The sequence below is a fragment of the Salvia miltiorrhiza genome, chromosome 5 (genome assembly GCF_028751815.1).
Source record: "Salvia miltiorrhiza cultivar Shanhuang (shh) chromosome 5, IMPLAD_Smil_shh, whole genome shotgun sequence".
Classification (NCBI taxonomy): Eukaryota; Viridiplantae; Streptophyta; class Magnoliopsida; order Lamiales; family Lamiaceae; genus Salvia; species Salvia miltiorrhiza.
The window spans coordinates 45,206,349-45,228,855 of record NC_080391.1 but is presented as its reverse complement, the minus strand read 5'-3'; the positions used below and the strand labels follow the sequence as shown (position 1 = coordinate 45,228,855).

At 39.1% G+C, this 22,507-nt stretch overlaps 1 protein-coding gene across 2 annotated transcripts; it reads left to right on the top strand.

The window, feature by feature from the left end:
• Positions 1–2,330: 2,330 nt before the first annotated feature.
• On the top strand, positions 2,331–8,783 carry LOC131024501 (mitochondrial inner membrane protein OXA1-like). Of its 2 annotated transcripts, none has more exons than XM_057954009.1 (10): positions 2,331–2,824; positions 2,908–3,324; positions 3,408–3,498; positions 4,106–4,153; positions 4,368–4,417; positions 5,457–5,532; positions 5,657–5,788; positions 7,484–7,585; positions 8,034–8,088; positions 8,188–8,783. In XM_057954009.1, exons 2-10 carry the CDS (start codon positions 2,912–2,914, stop codon positions 8,502–8,504), a joined length of 1,284 nt encoding a protein of 427 aa, XP_057809992.1. In that variant the 5' UTR covers positions 2,331–2,824; positions 2,908–2,911; the 3' UTR covers positions 8,505–8,783. The 2 variants fall into 2 exon arrangements, with proteins under 2 accessions (XP_057809992.1, XP_057809991.1); XM_057954008.1 differs by having other exon boundaries at positions 2,900–3,324.
• The last annotated feature ends 13,724 nt before the right edge of the window (positions 8,784–22,507 follow it).

Genomic DNA, 22,507 nt, shown 5'->3' with positions numbered 1-22,507 from the left:
TCTTTAACTTTGACTTGCATCCTCAAATCTGACTTCTCTCTTTCTTCAGACTCGTCGCACCTCTGCCAGATTATTGCTCAACTATGTTGGAATTGGATTTGTAGTTGTTTAGACCAGCCAAATGTGACTTTTAAATCTGTGACAATATCAAAATAATACGAATATAATAGTTTATTTTTGAGTTAAGTATCAAATCCACCCCTAACATAGAGGCCCTACGTCTACCACCCTGTGGTTGAGGTCGGGTCAACTAAACCCCCGAAGTACTTAATTTCCTCGAATTAACCCATCTGCCCTAACGAACGGTTAACGTCGTCCGTTTTTTTTCTTTTTTTTTTAAATTTGAATTGGTGGGCCCCACCCTTCCACCATTTCTCTTCGTTACCAAATTCCCATTCAGCTAAACCTTCTATCAAGCATTTCAGTGAACACTTAATCTGCATACCATTCTCAATACCATTAGTCTGCCAAGTAATTTTGTGGAACAAAGGATTTTTGTTTACAAAATGATGAAGCGGAAAGAAGGGAAGAACTCACCTCAAATTTATCATTGCCGATTAATGAAGGCGGCGGCGGCACTCTAGTGACAGAAAAACCAATGACTTAATTTGTGTGAGGGTGAAATGTATTGAGAGATAGATGGAGCAGGAGAGGAGATATAGAGTGAGAGGTTACTAGCGGCGGTGGGGGGATGATTCGATGCCGGACAGAGCTGGGAACCTGTGCGAAAAAGGAGAAGAGAGTGAGCGAGACCTTGAGAGAGATAGAGAGTGAGATAAAAGAGAGCGCGAGAGATGGAGACGCGATTGCGAACTCGATTCGCCAGAGAATAGATTTCAAGCTAGGGCACGCGAACTATGAAAAGAGGGAACCCGACGGAGAGTATTCCGGCGACTTCACCTCCGCCATCACATACGCCGAGCGCGCCCGCGACCTCCATCCCTCCATCTCCGGCCTGCGCCAGATGCTCACCGCCTTCTAAATCCTCCGCGCCGTGTCGCCTACTCGTTTCCCGACGGCGGCGCAGAGACGCAGAAGCCGACTCCGGACTACTACAGAATTCTGCAGGTGCAAAGGTTCTCGCACATCAATTCGATTAAAAAACAGTACAAGAAGCTGGCTTTGACGCTTCACCCCGATAAGAACCCCTTTGTGGCGTCCGAGGAGACATTCAAGCTGGTCGGGGAGGCTGCGCGGGTGTTGTCAAATAAGATCAGGCGGAAGAAGTGTGACATAAGGCTGAGGATTGCTATGCAGTCGGAAGCAGCGGGGGCGGTGGCGAGTTTTCGGCGAGTTTTCGGCGAGTTTGACGAAGAAGAAGGCATGGGTCCCACCACCAATGAAATAATAATAAAAAAATTAAATAGTTAACGGCGTTCGTTAAGTCGGAGGGGTTAATTGGAGGAAATTAAGTACTTTGAGGGTTTAGTTGACCCGACCTCGACCATAGGGTGCTAGACGTGATAAGGGCTTCTATGTTAGAGGTGGAATTGATACTTAACCCTTTATTTTTAGTTGTATATATGGGCCTTAGGTAACTTAGAAGAAAGAGAATCCCTAATTTAAGTGAATCCTCATCAATATCATTTTCTTAAAATATTTATTTTTGAAGTTTGGTGATTTAAATGGTTTAACTAAAGAGTATGTTTTTTAAGAAATAAGAAAGACAAAAATGATAATAAAAAGAAGAAAAAAACAAAAAGAAATAAAGAAAATATTACTATAAATTTTTTTTATGTTTATTCAGAGAATTCCATATGAGAGAAATTTTCATGTTGAAATTTATGCAAAGATATGTAAGATTGTACAAAACTAACAAAAACAAGCTCTCATTAATCCGCGTAGGACTATTAATTAAGGAAAGGGCAATCTCAAATCATATTATATAATGATTGTTTTATTATATATTATAATAAAATATTGAGTACTTATAATGTTTGAATTAATTAAATATTTTAATTAAAAAATGACGAACATTTAAATTTAAATAATATATTTAAGAGAGCTTTTATGATATTATTAAATTTTGATTACCCTCGTAATTATTAAGAAAAGTATTTAGCATACATCGTACTCTTTTTGTCTCGACTATCTTGATTTGTATCCCTTGGCCATCTTGATTCGTATTCAGTTTTGAGCCGTCCAACTATCTTGATATATTTCTTTATACAACAAATTTTTTTCCTTTATTTATATTTTCACTTTTTTTACCTGCCAAATTTAATACACTAGCTAGTAGTTTTTAAAAGCTAGTAGTTTTTAAAATTTTGTGCCCAAAAAGTTTTGTCTCAAAATAATATAAATAAATATCAGTAAAGACATTCTTGTGATGAAAATGTTGGATGAGCTGCACTCAAACTGGGATTGCAGGTGCAGGCAATCCTTTAATTTTCAGACCCGCACTCCACCTGTCTGATAAAACTCCTGAACCTGCAAAACAAAGTAGAAGAAGAGAAAAAGAACCGAACTGTGCCGCAGCGCACCGCTGCTTTAAAAGCTATCTGAGCAGATCCTCTGGTGTCAAGTCTCGTTGTCGAATGCAACACAGATATCCGTCAAATGCGTGCACTCGCAAAAGACGAACTAGAGACGCTTTGATAGAGAGAATAGAGAGCAAGAGGGGTTTGAGAAGTTTGGGAGAGCAGAAAAATGGCAGTACGTTTTCTCCCTTTGAAGAAAGTAGCAGACCCCTTTTTATATGGAGAGGAGAAGCTAACTAATTAGGTTCAGCCACTACTCTCATTCCTACAACCGAACGCACCTCAAAAACCCTGAATTTCAAAACCCATAAATCCAAGGAGATCTTCTTCCTTCAATTGAAGGCGTAAGTGTTCATCATCAATAGATATTCCATTTATTGTTTTGTATTGCCGTCTCATTGATACTCTTTCGACCGCAGGAGTACAGATTTATGGCTTTAAGACGGAGCGTCCCTGCACGCGCCAAGTTGTTCTATCAACAGCAACGAGTCGCCGTCCCATTGTCGCATGTCGATCGTGATGATGTCGACCGCGAAAACCTGCCCCGCCATAACCCCATTTACAAGGGCAGTGGGATCCCCGATATTCTGCGGCGCCGCCTCCAGCTCGGGGCCGGAGCAAATGTGGGATGTTTTTATGGGTCGAGGAATCTGTTCCAAGATCGGAGATTTGCGATTCCAGCTGCTTTCTCGCCAGTTTCTGTGAGGAAGCTCTCGACTCTTGGTGATGTGGTGGAAGAGATGGTTACGAGTGAGGTGGCGGCTGCGGCGGCGGACTCGTTCAGGCCGGTGGCCGCAATACAATACTTGACTGATTATGTGCACACTTTGACAGGGTTGAATTGGTGCGGATGAGTTTTATGTTTTGATGGTTTCGCTTTATAAGTTAACCAATCAGATTGTGGATTCTGAAACTGGTTGTGTTTAGGTGGGCAGCCATTGTGATGACCACTATCTTGTACCGTACGCTTATACTTCCTTTTACAATCCGTCACACTATAGCTGCTTCAAAATTCACTGTAAGTTCTTTCTGTTGATTCTTTTGTGTTGCGATTCCATTGATATTTTTGGCTTGAATTTGGATTGCCTAATTGCATACTTATTTCCTAGATGTTTCATTGTTTTATGACCTAGGAACCATACTGTCTGGTCGAGCCAGTAGCTACACTTGGCTAAAGTAATGTATGCTTATTTATAAATGAGTCACAACTTTAGCTGATTAGATTCATTTCAGCATATTGTCATCTCCCCCTGTCTTCCCCTTTATGGCACAAAGCTCTAGAAGACAAGGATATGTAATATTTTTCTATAATACAACATATTAAATTTCATCTGGCCCCTTTCCTCCCCTTCTCGAAAATGTAGAGGGTAAAACATATTGAAAATTGATACACGAAAAAAAGAGAAACTTTAAGCGATGAATTGCGCTGCTGTAACGTTTACATTCTCTCAGTTGTGCAACACATCTGTCTAAGCCCCCCCCCCCCCCCCCCCTAAAAAAAATAAAAACACATTTTTCAGTCTTCTTCTGCCAAATTCCTATGGTAGTATCTCCTTTAACTCCATATATGTCATGAACAATGACTGCCGCTCTCTCTGATGCCAAAGTTATGTCTTATGATGCAGCTTATAAAGCCCCAGTTGGATGAGATTCTGAAGAAAAAGAAGAGTGGGGTATGTGCATCAAACTATTATTGGCTGCTAACCTGCTGCGAATTTCTGCTTGATTACTGGAATGTGTGTCTGTGAATTTCTGCTTGATTACTGGAATGCGTGTCTATAGGCTTGTTAGATGATGTCAGCTTGAATGATACTCTCTAAAGAAGGATTATGCTCCAGAAACCCCTTTTTGTTCTACACTTGACAAATGCTCATTGGTTGTTTCCAGGTTATTACTCTTGCTGAATCCCAGGCATTATCGGGAAAATTATATAAAAAGTATGTAGCCTTTTCTATTACTTCTACTTATTTACTTTTTTCTTTTGGGTGGTCTAACTTTTCCATATTAATATATAAGGCAGATTTCGTAAGTCGTTATTGCCTTATTACTGCTTTCAAAAGGCAAAGAGGGACACAAATACCCTATATTTACATTAGACCATATACACTTGAGATTCACCTTCCAGAATGCAGAGATTATGTAGTTTACTCTATTTCTGAATCTGAGATATGCATGCAATTTGCCCTGCAGAGATGTCGGCAATATAGCATATCGTCCTATTGATTTGTTTTTAAGAGAATCTTTTGGAAACATTTAACTTTTTTAGTATAACAACGTGACGGTGAACTATGAAGCCCATTAAAGGAACTCCTAGTCCACAACTAAAACAACTAACTTAATTAAAGCCAGGCGCTGCTATACTTGCATCTTTTTCCTTCTGGCATAAACTGGAGGTGTAACAGATTCAGCCTTCAATAGTGTCTGCTGTGCCTAGTCCTTCCATATAGCTTATAAATTCCCACCCCTTTCACCATTTTACTGGTTTTGGTGACCTCAATATGCTTTAATGTCCTTGGTTAATATGATTATAAGAGGTTTTGGATTGGGATACCTCTTCATTTCCTAATGCAAATTGTCAAAAACCCTAAAGCGCTTGCCGTTCGGACGTTCCACATCAGTTGGGCCACAATACTGGTCATAGGCTGGACTTGAACTAACCAATCTTTCCATCAATAGTATCTGCCTCATCATTTGTAATTTTTACCTCATTGATTGATTGGTAGGATAAGTAGAGTTAAATATTTTCCACTATGCTCCACCAACAAGACATAAAATATTGTTTGGCTTATGTCCTTATCCTGCACGCACATCAATTGTTATCTTACTGAGTTTCAAATATCTTTTTCTTTTTTTTGGTCATGATAATGATCATAATTACTATTTGGTTTGTTTGTTTGTTTGTTTGTTTTTTTTTGGTAAAAATACTCGGATTAAGAATACGCAGTTCACAGAAATGGTTGCACCTTTCTGTTACAGATATGATGTTACACCGTTCACCCCTGTAAATGGAATTCTATTTGGCGGACCTGTCTTTCTCTGTTTCATCTTTGCAGTAAGATCACATTTCCTTTAACTCTTCTACATGATTCCCTCAGCTCCCCGTACATTTGTGTTTATCCCTCAGTTATTTCACTTTCAAAGAATTTGACACTATTGCCTCATCACTTTATGTGCAGATCAACAACATGGCAGTAAAGGTTCAATCTTTCAAGGAGGGAGGAGTGTTTTGGTTTACTGATTTGACTACTCCAGATGCAATTCATATCTTGCCAGTTTTGACGGCACTGACATGTTGGATAATGATGAAGGTCAGTCACTTTAACTGTTTCTTTGTTTGCTTGGTATCTTTCACTACATGTTTTTCTTTTAGGCTACCAAAAAAAATGTCTTAATGTTCTACTTGAAAATATCGTGTGATATGAATCCTGTGCTGGTGTTCTTTGGAATGCTTTGTTATTATGATCGAAGCACCGCGTATCTTGCACAGTTACATTATCGGAATTCCGAAAGTTATGTTGTTGAGGTGTTAGAATTTTACTTGTAGTTAAATAATTCCTGGATTGATGTGTTGAATATTTCACTAGTCCTAGAAACAGTTTCAAGTTTTTACAGGTTAATTGTTTTCTTATACATACAATTTCCTTTTAATCAAGATCGTACATGAATTACATCTAAGAAATTTTAATGGTATGTCAAGTGGTGCTAAATTTCTTACATGGGAAGTTGCAAAAGGCTATGTTAAACATTCATAAATATATTCCCAAATCAATGAACATGTACATCTGATGTGACGTCTACTAAGACTAGTATGCACGGTTACTGCACTTTCAAATCATATGCGACATAAATTAAGCATTTCATGATGTTAACTGGTGTTACATGGACACGGGTGTGGATCCGAGTGTCAGATACATATTTTAAGAGAATTTTAGATATGGGGACAACATACTAACTTTGGACACAACACAAAATAAATAAAGAATGTTTTTATCAAAATAGTAGGAAATTGTAAGCTGATTGTAGAAGGAGATTCCAATCAGATTATGGAAGGAAATTCTAAGCAGATTGTAGAAGGAAATTCTAATGTTTGAATGCTTGATAGTATATTAGAGGGGAAAATGAAGGATTTTTTAGTTAATGCCACTTAATGAAGAGACTTTTAATTAATGTGTTGTTTAAGATTCTCAAAAGAGAACTACTTAATAAACTAAAGTCTGGATACTATCTCTTCTAAACTTATGTCTGAACACTTCTGTCTCTTCTCTATCTCTCTCTCCATGGAGTATCCCAGTGCAACTTGAAGGATCCGAGGCGTATCCTACCAATATCCATGTCGACACAGACACTTCTGCGAAACTGTCGTGTTAACTAAACTACAAATTGTATAAAATATTCATTTGTTAATATTAAGTTTTTCGTCAGTTATAATTTATGGTTTCTCTGGGACCTAAAGGGTTTTACGAAGAATTGTTGTCATATTCATTATACTAATTCACTGGAAATTTTAGTGAGGCTATCCGTAATTTAATGTCCATTTATTCATTTTTCACTGTTTGATGTTTCTTGTGACTCCCCAATCTTTTCTGGGGTTTACTTTCTGTTCTTTCTAGTCAGCATGCATGCAAGAAATTTGTGCTTATAGTATCCATTTGAACTAGTAAAGGAGGAAACAAAAAGTAATATACCTTATCCATATCTCATGGTTTGATCCACCATGCATGGTATCTTTGTTTATTCTCTTGAGTTTAATGGCAAAGTTCTCTTGCAAATGTAAGCATGAGACTATGTTGCTTGCATTTTATTTCCATTGTGAAGATGCTGATTATCACCACCGACCAGTGATAATTCTCTTTGATTGGTGAAAATTTAGATTGTAGTGTTAGATCCTCTCCATTTTATTGTGAAGGGTTATTACGGATCCTATGTTGTTTAATGTGACTTCCTATTCACTGTCAGATTCCACAAATAAGAGCTGTTTAATTTGATTAATAATCTCTTTTTAGCGCAACACTCAACAAGGTGTAGTGGGCGATCCAGGGGCCATATTCTTCGCCTCTACAGTCTTAGCAATATTAACGATCCCTGCCACTGAATATTTCCCGAAGGTACTATTATTATACTTCTGCTACACTTCAGTTTCCAAGTTAATGGAAAAAATAAATAAGTCACGCCCTATATCTCAGCAAGTATTCCATTTTTACTGCTCATCCTCGCCATGATAAATTTGTTGTACTTATTATATACCCTCATTGTGGTATTGCACATATAAAGAAGTTGTCATATTGTCTCCACGGCCAAAACAATTGTGAAGCAATGCCTCTTTATTGCTTCCTATGATCCGGATACTTATTGTTTCCCTTTTTTGGGATTTTCCTTTGCAAAAACCGGCAAGTATTAAGATCCAAGTATTAAGATCAGTATTCAAACTCATGATTTGATTCCCAGAAAAAAATCCTTTTCCATGGTTAGCTAATATATTTCGTTGAGTTCCTGACATGTCTTTGCCACCTGCCTACTTGCTATCTCTGTCTGTCTGTCTGTCTCTCTCTCCAGGCTATATGTTGTTACTGGATTACCTCACACCTGTATACCATTGCGTACGGATTGGGTGAGTCCTGTTTATGTATAATGGAGTAGTATTCAAATTTCCAGTTTTAAAATCTCCTGTCAAATTCTTATTTTTTTTCGAATGCTCCTCGATTTGCAGTGATAAAGAAGCCTGAGGTGAAGCAGATGTTGGGAATACCGGATATTCCACAACCACCGCCGCTGCCACCAAATCCCTCGTTTTCCGACGCTCTGAAGGGGTTCATACTTCATATGCAGCTGAATTATAACGCACCACCATCACATCAGTCTCTATCACAACTAGCGCAGTCTTTACCACCACCTCCACCTGTTGATGAAGCGTCGAAGCTGGTAGATCCAAGAATACGGTCGTTGGCGTCGGCGGCGGCGAGGATTAAGAACTTAGAGAAAGAGCTCAAGAGAGAGAAAAAAGGGAACAAAAGGTCTTCCAGGTGATGAAAAGTTTAGCAGAGCTACATGACCATACAAATATGGTTATTTTAAAGAATGCAAATTTCACCTTGTTCTTAGCTACCGTGTTTCGGCTTCTTTCTTTCTTTCTTTCTTTTTTTTTTTTGATGAATGTTTCGCTTTCTTTTTTCTTTTTGATGAATGTTTCGGCTTTTTATTGGATTGTAGAAAACTGAAGGAAGTTGGTCAAAACTCAAGCACAGAGTCGGTTAATTAGTTAGATTCCAATCAATATATATATTAAAGTAAATAATTTGGTTGCAATAATTTTTCCTAACAAAATTATCATTTATTTATCCAATCAATATCAGAGATTAGCTTTCTCTGGGCCTTAGCGTCGAGATGTTTGGTCTGGTTGCTCAGCTTGGAACCTGCTGTGTTGCTCTATTTTTCTTGGGTTCGGCTGCTTGCTCGTCGGTTATGTCTGCTGCGGCTGTTTCCCTGATCGCGTGGGATATTACCCGAGCTCGACTGCTGCTCTCTCGGTTAATCTGCTGATCTGGGTTGTCGGCGGGAGTGCTGGGTTTGGCGCCTGTCCCTGGTGCTGGTTCAGGTCGGGTTACCTTGCCGTGTTCTCGCTTGTGTTGGCTGTGAAGGATTGTTGTTGGTTTTCTCGGCATAATTGGTGTTGTGGCTTTTTGCATGAGGGCGGTCCCGGACTTGCTTGGGGGTAATGGTTAGGTCGGAGCTTCCAAAGCAGGTCCTCCCTCCTCATGCGTGTGACTTTGTTTTTGCTTCTTCTCGTCCTTCGGGGCCTTTTTTTAGACTAGTACTCTTTTTCTCTGGATTTTCTTTAAAAATGTTTTAACAAAGCTCGGTCCTTAGCCTGCTTTTCTGTACTTTCAAGGGTTCTATAGGTTTTTTTCTTTTTTAATAAAATCTCAATTTAATAAAACGTTCAACTATTGATTAATGGGTCATGATTGCTACTTACTCCATCCGTCCATAAAAATTAGTCCTAGAAGTGGACGGCATGAGTTTTAATAAAATAGTTAAATGTATTGTGAGTGGAGAATGTGTCCCATTTAAAAGTAATATTCATAATGATAATTAATTGTAATGTGAATAGAGAAAGGGACCACCATGTGATAGAAAGTTTTCACAAATAGAAAGAGACTAATTTTTGTGGACATCCCAAAATAACAAAAAGGGACTATTTTTTGTGGACGGGGGAGGATTAAATATTTTTTCAATAAATATAAAAAATATTTATAAAAATTACTTTATGCTATCATTTAATGATGAGTTCAATTGTTAAATAAAATGTGAATTGACCCAATATCAAAATAGTTCATTTGAAAGAAAATAAAAGCATAACATACTCATAATTTATGTTAAGGTATTGTTTATATTTTAAAATATTTTTAGTTCCTATAATTAATTGATGGACAAATCAATATATTTTGTATAATTTAACATATGTTGTAATATTTGTCTTATAATATTGAACTTATCATATGGATATTTCATTGTACATAAGAAATTTTATAAGATATTCATATTGTGTAATACAATAGTACAAAGCTATATTTTTAGTAATGAAGTTGTATAAGTTTAGTTATTATGAAATAAAATTGTAATCATATTTATATAATTCCCCCTTTCTATTAAGATATTTTAAAAAAGTATAGTTATTATGTGTAGTATAATCAATGTCATAGGCCTTATAATATCAAAATGGTGTTTATTTGATAAAATTGCATATAAGAGTAAAACAATTATTTTATACATTACGTTCAATGATTTTATTTTTTATACAAAAAATAAATTACTTTCTCCGTCCTGCTATTGTTGGCCACATTCTTTTTGGCACAAAGATTAAGAAATTGAGTGTTATGTTTTAATTGAGTGTGGTCCACCAAAATTGGTGAGTAATTTTGGCATTTTTAGAGAGTGACCAACAATTGTTGACTTAATTAAAATAAACTTTGTCATTTTTAGAAAGTGGCCAACAATAGTGAGACAAACCAAAAAGGAAATGTGGCCAACAATATTGGGACGGAGGGAGTATTATTCTCAAAATATAATTATAGAAAGTTATATAAAATTACATCTCCATGATGCGCTCACAAGCTAAACTAAAAGATATTCAAACATTAGTTTTATTTTAGAGTCGATTTTGAAAAGGGTTAATTGCATCAAAATACCTGACATTTTCCCAAAATTTGGTTTTTTGACAAACTTTTTAATTGTAGCAAAAATTTTAGCTACGTTTCAATTTATTGCAATGTCCGTCCCGCATATATTTTCGGCCAAATCCATTCATTTCCGGCCAATTTATTGTAGCTACGTTTCAATTTATTGCAATGGATTTGAGACGACAATGTTTCATTACCCGGCACGACATGCCACCTAAGCTTTACGGAGGTCCACCTCAGCATGAATTTGGCCAGAAATATACGCGGGACGGACATTGCAATAAATTGAAACGTAGCTAAAATTTTTGCTACAATTAAAAAGTTTGTCAAAAAACCAAAATTTGGGAAAAAGTCAGGTATTTTGATGCAATTAACCCTTTTGAAAATAGCCACTTTGGAATAGTAAATTTAAAAATTATCCACTAAAATAAAAAAAATTTAAAATTAGCCACACTTACTATTTTGCCCTTGCATATAAAAATTAAAAAATTACCCTATAAAAAATCTGCGCATTTCACAACCAGTCGAATTCACAACCAGGATTTATTTTGGTTGTGAATTCAAGTAGTCGTGAATTTGAGTTTTAAAGTTTGAATTCACAACTAAAAATATTGTTAGTCGTGAATTCAAGTTTTAAAGCTTGAATTCACAACTACGAATATTGTTAGTCGTCAATTCAAGCTTTAAAACTCAAATTCACGACTACTTGAATTCACAACTAACACTAGAAACTCACTTGTGAATTCATCAAATTGGTTATAAATTCTAATTTTAAAACTCGAATTCACAACCGAAACAACTAATTGTGAATTCGAGCTTTAAAACTCGAATTCGCAACCAACACTAACGATTCAGTTGTGAATTCATCGAGCTGGTTGTGAATTATGGTTTTAGTTGTGAATTCATAGATCTGGTTGTGAATTCAAGAATATATTAAGTTGTGAATTCATAGATCTGGTCGTGAATTTAAAAACATTAGGTTGTGAATTCAAGTTTTAAATAAATTCACAACTATAAATAGTGTTAGGCGTGAATTCACAACTAGAAATATTGTTGATCGTGAATTCGCGTGAATTCACAACTATAAATAACATTAGTTGTGAATTCAAGTTTCAAATTAATTCACAACTAGAAATATTGTTAATCGTGAATTCAAGCTTTAAAACTTAAATTCTCGACTTACATTATTTCTAGTTGTGAATTTAAATTTTAAAGGGTTAAGGTACAGATCCACCCCTGAAGTAGACACCCTTAGAGCGTATCACTCCCCATTCTCGACGTTGGCCCAAATAAACCCCCAAAGCCCATGAAAATGGTACATTTAAACCCAACGAGAAAATGGTGGGTTCATGCTATTAACTTTTTTTTTTTTTTTTTATTCTGGATTTCGCCCCTTTCATCTTTTCCGGCCAGCCTTCACCGGAACCTCGGCCTTCACTGCCACAGAAAGAACTCTTGGACTGTTAGCCATTTCTTCCGATTCCATGTGATTTCTCCACGGGAATTGTTTGATCTGCACAACAAATTAAAATAAGAAGCCATGGGAAGGCATCTTTGCACCTTTTTGTCCACATGAATTGGGTCCGCTGATTGGTGACGATGACATCGATCCCATGTAGCTCCATTTCCGACTTGCTGGCTTCTTCTCATCCGAAAAAGGGTTGTATGGCCACCACTCCTAACACCTTGATCCGAGCAAACGTTGTCTCGGACTGGGCGGTGCATAGAGTTGGATACGGGTGCTCCGGCGCCAGGCAATAGTTCACCGACACCACCACGATCAGGAGCGTACGAGCGAAGGGGCGACAGACCTCATTGTAGGCCTTCATATCGGAGGAGAGGTAGACGAAGCTGCCGCCGTGGAAGAAGACAATCACGGGGAGTTTCTGCTGGTCGGAATCGCAAGGGACGAAAAGGCGAAAACAAAGGTCGCGCAAGGGGTCCACGGGAGTTTAGAAACTGCAATCAGACCCCATTCTACAGCCACGCCCGCTCCCGAAAACTGGGCTCCTGCTTCTTGATTACGTCCGATGTCTCGATCTCCGACGGCGATCTAGTCGAGGTGTCCGATGTGATTGAGCCAGATTTCTTGAAGAATAAGCTATGGCTACCGAGAAAGAGGATTGTGAAGATTGGGAGGAGAGGCCATCAACTTCCGAGAATTGATGAAGAGGAAGGCGAGGGAGTCGCGCAAGCAACGGCGCCTGAGAAATGGCCGAAAAAGATGGAAGGGGCGAAATCCAATTAAAAAAAAAGGGGAAAAGTATCAAATAAGCCCCTATCATGGTGGCCCTTATCACGTTGGGATCCCTATAGTCGAAGTTGGGCCAACTAAACCCCTGAACTAATTAATTTTGAATAATTTGGTCCTCCGTTTTAACGCCAATTTCAAGTCGTCTGTTTCCTTTATTTTTTATTTTTTTTAATCATTGTGGGCCCCGCAGTTAACGGCCTGAAACCCCCCTTTTTAATTTGGGGCAAATTTGAAATGAGTTGAACCCTAAATCGTGAATAGGGCTTCAAAAATCGGGAGCATTTGCGTAGTTTAGTGAAATTAGTCGAGGGTTTTTCGGTGTTCTCAGTTTTCAAGTAGATTCATGAGTTTCAAACGAAACTTTGCACGCAAATAAGGACTCCTGTTTTACTGAAATCAGTTTTGACCAACAGGGTTGACGACTGATACTGAAAGCTCTTCAGTAATGAGTTATCAGTTAAGTTGCTGGAACTTAACTGATCCAAGTAAGGGCTTCAGTCGTGTTTGCTAAGATAGAGATGATATCACTCTTCCTTACTATCAGAGGATAATTCAGTCAGATTGATATCATACGCAGCGGAAATTAAACTTCGTTTTGTAATAGCCTCGGTGGAGCAGATAGTTGGATTAAGGTTTCTCTTTGCTGTTAGTCAGTGTTCAGTTTTATCAATAGAAATAGCACAAGTAAGAATGTAAAACTGAAAGCTGTAAACAACACAGAGACTTTTACGTGGTTCGGAAAAACCCTTTCCTACATCCACGGCTGGTTGATCAGACCAACAATCCACTCCGCAAGTGCTTCACTGGTGCACTGCAAACCGTACCCATGTGCTTGCCTGGTGCACACAACCGTAGACTGAAGAAAACCCTTCTTCAGCACCCACACACCTCGCGTAGGATTTCCCTGCTAAGCACACCTCGTGCTCAGACTTTTCACTCAGAGTTCAGAGTACCTTCCTGAACTCCGAACCACTCAAACACTCTTATGGGGGGGGAGGTTTGAACGAGTGCCAACTATACTTACAAAGAACAAGTTCTTTGAAGTAAGTTTGACATTTGGCTTCTGGGTAAACAAATATATGCCTAGGGTCTAAGAGAATGTATGTAATCAGCAGTGACTGATTTTGGCTTCCTCTGAACATTGGAAGATCAGTCCTAGGAGGAATGTTCAACTGATACTTGACTTTAGTATCAGTCCTTTGCGCGCATTAAATAATCAGTCTTCAACTGATTCTTCAATTGACACTTCAGTTGGTATCTGCAGTCTTCAGTCTTCAGTCTTCAGTCTTCAGTCTTCGACACCGCAACTAAACTAGAAACGAACTCTAACACTTGAGTTCAAAACGATTCTAGTCTATTACATATAAGTCCTATGAATTTTGGTATCATCAAAACAAGGGTTAGGATATTCCACAAGGTTCCCAACAATTTCCCCCTTTTTGATGATGCCAAAACCACACAGCAGTTCTAGACAGCAAAACGACTGAACTCTCAGTACAAGTTCTAAACAAGGGGTGAAAACAGTTCCCCCTTAACAATAGAACCTAAAAACTTGTACTTAGAGCAAGAACGAAAATAGTTCCCCCGGTTGACAACGAGCTCCTGCTCATTGTTGTTGCTTGGCATCGAAGCTTCACAGTGGACGAGAGGTCTTATTGTGAAGACGATGAAGTCTGTGTTATTTCATTCAGATACTTCAATCCGATGCACCGGGCATGAGGATGGAAGACGCTCGCTTCGCTGGATACAAGTGAGGGTAGAGCAAACTTTGACGCCGGAGAGACGTTGAGGTCCAGTGGAAGGGTCCGGTGAAGACCAGGTATGTGAGCGTCATTCTTCCACTCCATGACTTTTGATAAACATGCATTTTTACCTCTTGGTGTGTCATTTTTGATGCTTAGTTGTGAGGATTTTGTGTGTTTGATGGTTTATTTGAGCTTATATTCGTTTATGGTCAAGAACTTGTTACTTGCTTGTGTTTGAACGAATTTTCAGAAATAATGAAGCCGAATTTTGAAGAATTGGCTGAAATACAAGTTGTAGTTTGTCTCGATAGGTGTTCGTGAGCGCAAACGAATCATAAATCGGAATTCGGACGAGGGAGAACGAGCCAAAACAAAATCACTGCGCAAAGCTGTCAGGAGTTCTGTTTCGTCACGCGGGCCAGCCATGCGGCCGCGCGACGTGGCCGCGCGAGTCGCCGTATTTCCACCCAAAATTCGTTTTTTTTTAGCGATTTTGGTATTTTTGAGAGCTACAAGACCTAGGGCATATAAATACTCCCCAAGAACTTATTCTGTGAACCTTTTATCACTTTGTATCATATTTTACTTTTCCTGAGAGCTGAGAGAGACGGAGAACAGAGCCAGAGCAAGATTGAAGATTCTCAACTTTACTACGGTTTCATCGTTGAATGTTTTATAGTTTTGTTGAGAATTGTATTTTAGTTCATATGTCTATGTGTGGCTAGAATCCATTTTTTCCCAGGGTTTAGGGAGTAGACATGGTTTGAATTTCTGACTGTTTGATTCAATTAATTGAGATTGTTTTTCCTTTTTATGTTCTTGTTACAATTGTTTGCTTTATTGATTGGCCACCAATTTAGCATAATCATAGGTTTTAATTTGAGATCGGAAGATGATAATTATTACCTGAACTAAGAACATAGAACACATATATTTAATTCTAAAGGGAATTGATATTTGTGAGGGCGTTAATCCTATGAGCTTTTAGGAGTTGCATGTTAGAAGTGCGATCCGGGGACGGTAGCCTTGCATGTAATCAACGGTTTGTATGCCACGGGAGTGGGTATAGACTAGTTTTGAGATTTGCCTTAGGAATCGTCTTATTAATTGAATTGAACATGTTAGTTAGGAGAATCTGTTGAAACCTTTGCCTTGGGAAATCTTCTTTTATCTATTTCTCTATTTCGCAGCTTGATTTATTTGTTTTCTGTTATTTATTTATTTTGTTCTTTACAACAAAAACTCTCAACTTCGTTTGTCCAGATAGAGTAGAATAATTTAGGATAGGAATTGATAATAATTAGTCTCTGTGGAATACGACCTTGTTTGCTACTGTACACAATTGCACCCATACACTTGCGGCGTGTTAATAAAATAGCGAACAAGTTTTTGGCGCCGTTGCCGGGAACTGATTTTTATCAGTATTATCTGTTAATTATTTGATACTAATCTGGAATTTTTTTCTGTTTATTTAAATTCTGTTCTTTATTTTTTTCTTGTGGTCCTGATTTTTTGTTCTGAAGTTTGCTAGGTAGTTCTATGGCTACCGTAGAAGAAGTTCGTGCTCTCAAGGAGCAACTGCAGCGTTTGATTGAGGCGCAGGAAAACCGCGAGGTTCAGAAGCAGCCTCCGATCAATGAGGCGTTCACTCCGCAGTATCAGTACTACGAGCCTCCAAGAGTCAACGCGAATAATTTCGAGCTTAAGACTGGTTTGATCACGATGGTGCAGCAAAACTAGTATGGAGGCAAAGCTGTGGATGATCCCAATGCGCATCTGGCGCAATTCCTGGAGTTGTGCAGCACTGTTAAGATGAATGGAGTCCCTGATGACATTATACGACTCCGCCTTTTCCCATTCTCACTCAGGGATAAGGCAAAGTCGTGGTATCAAACTCTACAGCTGGGAGCCAATCCAGTATGGGGGGACCTGGCAGATCTTTTCCTGCGGAAGTTCCATCCTCCCGGGCTCACATTGAAGTTAAAGATGGAGATTCTCCAATTACAACAGTTCGATGGAGAGACACTAGCAGAGACATGGGAGAGATACCAGGAGAAGTTGAGGAAGTGCCCGTCCCATGGCTTTGATGAGGGGACTCTGGTGGTCATGTTTTATAACGCTTGTGGGGAGCGCACCAGGATGTTCATGGATACAGCTGCAGGGGGCTCATTGCTCAAGAAAGGGAGTTCTGAAGCTATGGAGATCATTGAGAGCATGGCCACCACGAGCTATCAATGGCCATCTGAGAGAGTTCACTTGAAGAAAGTTGCTGCTACCTCCAGTTCGGACCCTATGGCGTTGATTTTGACTCAGCTGGCAGAGATGAACTCGAAGATCAATGCTATAACTGTTGGCAATCCTGAGCCAGCTGTGGAGATCCCAACAGGCGTAGAAGACGCCAACTACATCAGTGGCATAAATTATGGGAACTTTCAGCATGGGCAACAGGGTGGATACAATAGTGGACAACAGTTTCATCATTGAGGGCGTCCACATCCCAATTTGGCTTATGGGAATCCCAACAATGCAATCCAACCTCCACCAGGCTTCTCTGTTACGAATGGAATCATTAATGAAGAGAAGAAGCCAAATATAGAGGAGCTGATGATGAAGTTCATCTCCAAGGCAGATGAGAGGATGGAAAAGCTAGAGTCCAATGCCGTTGCTGTGGGGACTCAAATAAAGATGTTCGAGACCCAATTGGGTCAAATAGCCACCGCCGTCAACAAACTCCAACAGTCGGGCAATCTCATAAACAATGCCAAGGTGAATCCCAAGGAGCAGTGCATGGCCATTGGGTTGAAGAATGAAGCCACCTCTGAAGGTAGCCATGGATCTCGTGAGATGGAGAGAGGAGAGCTATCGTGGAGAGTCCATGAGGAAGGCCGACGACTTCCACCTCATCTGCGTCCTCCTGGGTGGATGCCGTTTCCCCAGCGTCATTTTAAGATGGTTGATCTGCTGAACGGGACTACACAGGAAGGGGCCATGACGGCAAAAGATGAGAGTGCACAGTTGATTGAAAAAAGAGCTGAGGAGGTCACTGTTGAGGTTTCTGGCAGAAAGAAGGATGAAAAGCAAAAAGCTACTTCACCAGCAACTGTGACTACACCTCTCCCTCAACGCCAGAAGAAAGAGAGGGGACAAGAGCAGTTCTCCAAATTCTTAGAGATCTTCAGGAAAGTACATATTAATATTCCATTGGTGGAAGCACTGCAGGAGATGCCGCAGTATGCTAGATTCCTGAAGGACATTATCTCGAGGAAGAGGAGGCTGGGAGAGTTTGAGACGGTGAATCTCAATGAAGAATGCAGCGCAATCTTACAAAGGAAGCTGCCGGCGAAGGTCAAAGATCCGGGCAGCTTCACACTTTCCTGTATTATTGGAGGCCAGCATTTCGGAAGGTCACTCTGCGACCTAGGGGCGAGCATAAACCTCATGCCTTTATCTGTTTTCCAGCAGCTGGCAATTGGTGAGTTGAAGCCGACATCAATGAGGCTGCAGATGGCGGACAGGTCGGTCACTTATCCTCGTGGAATTGTGGAGAACGTGCTCGTGAAGGTGGGGGATTTTATTCTCCTTGCCGATTTCGTGGTTCTAGACATTGAAGATGACAACAAAATCCCGCTGATTTTGGGGCATCCGTTCCTTGCAACGGGAAGAGCTTTAATTGATGTGGAGAAAGGAGAGCTCACACTGCGAGTTCATGCTGAGAGCCAAACTTTCTATGTCTATGAACCATACCGCATCCACAAGGATGAAGTGCCCAAGAAAGCAAAGGATCCGGGAACGGTAAGTGTTGATGTATTTAATACATTTGATACAGATCCTTTTTCTTGGCAGGACCCAGGTGATCGAAAGTTGGAAGGGAGCATGGCTGGCAAGAGTGGAGCAGGGAGCAGTTGTTCGCAGCACTGCTTGTACCAGCCACCTTGAAGAGGTTGCTGTTTTGTCGAGCTAACAACGTTAAAAATAGCGCTTATTGGGAGGCAACCCATTTTTTGGTTAGTTCGTTTCTTTTCGTTTGTTAATTTTTTTTTTGTGCCCCACAAATCCTTTTCAAGCTTATTCTCCTTGGCGGTGAATAAGTTTGGGGGGATGTGTCTTTGTGGGTGCATTGTTTCTTTTTAGTTGTTTTTATTTGTTTTGTTGTTGAGTTCGTTAGTCTTGCTTTGGTGGTTTCTCTGTGATGATACCTTGGTGGAGATATGAGTTGTGTAGGGATTTGGATGGATAATTGGCTTATGATGATTTATGCTTTAAAATTGTGAAATTGCATACATTTGTGTTGATATTGTCGTGATTATTGAGCATGATTGATGAATGATAAGCGTGGTTTCTATGTGTTTGCAATCAATGAAATAAGCTGTGAGATTTGAGCCTTGACTGTCACCATTTTACAGTCTTATTTCTTATTCTTGAGTGATTGTTCGAGCATGCATGTTTCTCACTAGAACTTGTCTTGGTTTCTCCCTCGAGGTCACATAGTGTGCTTAATAACTTTGAGATGATAGAAGGCCATCTTTGCTAGCCTATTTATCCCTTATTTGTCCTATATCTTTATATGATCCTAGTTCACCCCCTTTGAGCCTTATTTTTCCATATTCTTTGATTTAGCTATGGGTGGAAGCTTGGAGACTATTTGATGGGAGATAATTGGGTTGTGGAGATGAATGATCATGAGTTATGTTTTGTGGTTTAAAATTGAAAATCCTAGTACTCTACAAGTTGTTGAAAAAAAAAATTGAAAAAATGGGTACATAGGATGCATTAGAGAGACATAATGTTATGAGAAATAATTGATGAGTTGTGATGGTTTTTATATTGAAAATTTTGGTTTTATGAGAGGTGGAGGATTGCGTTGAGTAAGAATGTTATAAGGTTGATGATTGTGCTACATTGAGAGTATCTATTAGTCACTTAGCCAAATATATCATACCCTACCAAAGAGCCTACATTACAACCCTCAATAAAGCTCTTTTTGATCTTGGTTATAGGAGCACACATTGAGTGGTGGAGAGGTGAGACGATTGAGAAGCATATGGTTGAGTACTTGTTCTGCTTGAACTGAGCGTATACACGTCCATATTAATTGATACACTTGAGAGTTGAGAGTTCTTATATTCTATATCTTTTTGACGAGGATTGCAAGTCATTGAGACCATAATTTGAAGTTTGTCATGATTGTGATATCTTGATAATAGGAGATACAAATGCATGTTGTTATTTTCAGAAACAAATCTGAAGCCACAATGTTATCCACTTTTCTCTGCGCTCTTGTTGATTAATTCTTGGTTCATCTTTGTTTTGTCCGAGGACAGACAATAGTTCAAGTTTGGGGGGTTGATAAACATGCATTTTTACCTCTTGGTGTGTCATTTTTTATGCTTAGTTGTGAGGATTTTGTGTGTTTGATGGTTTATTTGAGCTTATATTCGTTTATGGTCAAGAACTTGTTACTTGCTTGTGTTTGAACGAATTTTCAGAAATAATGAAGCAGAATTTTGAAGAATTGGCTGAAATACAAGTTGTATTTCGTCTCGATAGGAGTTCGTGAGCGCAAACGGATCATAAATCGGAGTTCGGACGAGGGAGAACGAGCCAAAACAAAATCTCTGCGCAAAGTTGTCAGGAGTTCTGTTTCGTCACGCGGGCCAGCCATGCGGCCGCGCGACGTGGCCGCGCGAGTCGCCGTATTTCCGCCCAAAATTCGTTTTTTTTAGCGATTTTGGGTATTTTTGAGAGCTACAAGACCTAGGGCATATAAATACTCCCCAAGAACTTATTCTGTGAACCTTTTATCACTTTGTATCATATTTTACTTTTCCTGAGAGCTGAGAGAGACGGAGAACAGAGCCAGAGCAAGATTGAAGATTCTCAACTTTACTACGGTTTCATCGTTGAATGTTTTATAGTTTTGTTGAGAATTGTATTTTAGTTCATATGTCTATGTGTGGCTAGAATCCATTTTTTCCCAGGGTTTAGGGAGTAGACATGGTTTGAATTTCTGACTGTTTGATTCAATTAATTGAGATTGTTTTTCCTTTTTATGTTCTTGTTACAATTGTTTGCTTTATTGATTGGCCACCAATTTAGCATAATCATAGGTTTTAATTTGAGATCGGGAGATGATAATTATTACCTGAACTAAGAACATAGAACACATATATTTAATTCTAAAGGGAATTGATATTTGTGAGGGCGTTAATCCTATGAGCTTTTAGGAGTTGCATGTTAGAAGTGCGATCCGGGGACGGTAGCCTTGCATGTAATCAACGGTTTGTATGCCACGGGAGTGGGTATATACTAGTTTTGAGATTTGCCTTAGGAATCGTCTTATTAATTGAATTGAACATGTTAGTTAGGAGAATCTGTTGAAACCTTTGCCTTGGGAAATCTTCTTTTATCTATTTCTCTGTTTCGCAGCTTGATTTATTTGTTTTATGTTATTTATTTATTTTGTTCTTTACAACAAAAACTGTCAACTTCGTTTGTCCAGATAGAGTAGAATAATTTAGGATAGGAATTGATAATAATTAGTCTCTGTGGAATACGACCTTGCTTGCTACTGTACACAATTGCACCCGTACACTTGCGGCGTGTTAATAAAATAGCGAACAACTTTGCATTCATAGATTTCTCCTTTAGTCGGAACAATTTTTCTCTGCAACTTTTGAAACAATTGAAACTTTTTCTCACAGTGAAGGCTGTGGAGAGTTGTTAGTTGATGCAGAAAAAGTCGTGAAGACAACATGGTATAAATAGAGAAGATTTGAACCATGTAAGAAGATGAAAGGTTTTTCGAAAACTGTGCCTAAAATGCATTTGAAGAGAAAATTCGCGTCTGCCGTCACTGCGAGGGACTGCGTCTTCAAAAAGTTGAAAGGCATCATTACATACTGTCATGTCAATGAGCTTTTCAAGAAATTTTATTGCAGAGGCACACAGGTTGGAAAGATTTTTGGCAAAAAGATCAGGACAAGTTCAATCAAAACAGATTTTCACTTTATAAAAATCTTGTCCTTCACGGATATTCCATTTTCCAACAATTCCAACAATCAGTTAAAGTTTTTGAAAGAAACTGATCAGTTAGAGAAAAGATTTTGAACTAAAAACTTAAAGCTCATAACTGAAATGACTGATTTTGAAAGGTAAGCATTTAAAATACTTACTGATCAACTGAACATCGTAGTCAGTTGATACCACGTGATCCTGATTGATTCATCAGGATGACTTCTTCTTCAGATGAGCATTCGGACTTCATTGCTTTCCACGTCGGCGAACGTAGAAGCAGCAATTGGTTGACCACCAGTCAGCATGACTGTTTGAGAGAATCTTCAAACACAGCATCACTCTTCAGGGTTGATGAGGCCGATCTTTGCACATAGATCATTGAACCTCTCTTCTCGAAGAGCCTTGGTCAGCAGGTCCGCTCTCTGAATAGCAGTGGGAATCCATTCCACAGAGACATTCTTCTTTTCGACATGATCACGAATGAAGTGATGTCGAATTTCAATATGCTTCACTCTGGTGTGGTGAACTGGATTCTGGGAGATTGCAATAGCACTGGAGCTGTCGCAATAGATAGGAACTTCCTTTTCGTCGATCCCATAGTCCTTTAGTTGATGGACTAACCACAGGATTTGTGAGCAGCAGCTTCCGGCAGCAACATATTCAGCTTCAGTTGTAGAGGTGGCGACTGAAGCTGCTTCTTTGAAAACCAAGAAATGAGCTTGTTGCCTAGGAATTGACATGTTCCGGAGGTTGATTTGCGATCAAGCTTGCATCCACCGAAGTCTGAATCTGAATATCCGGTGAGCTTGATGTCGTCGTCTGCTGGATACCACAATT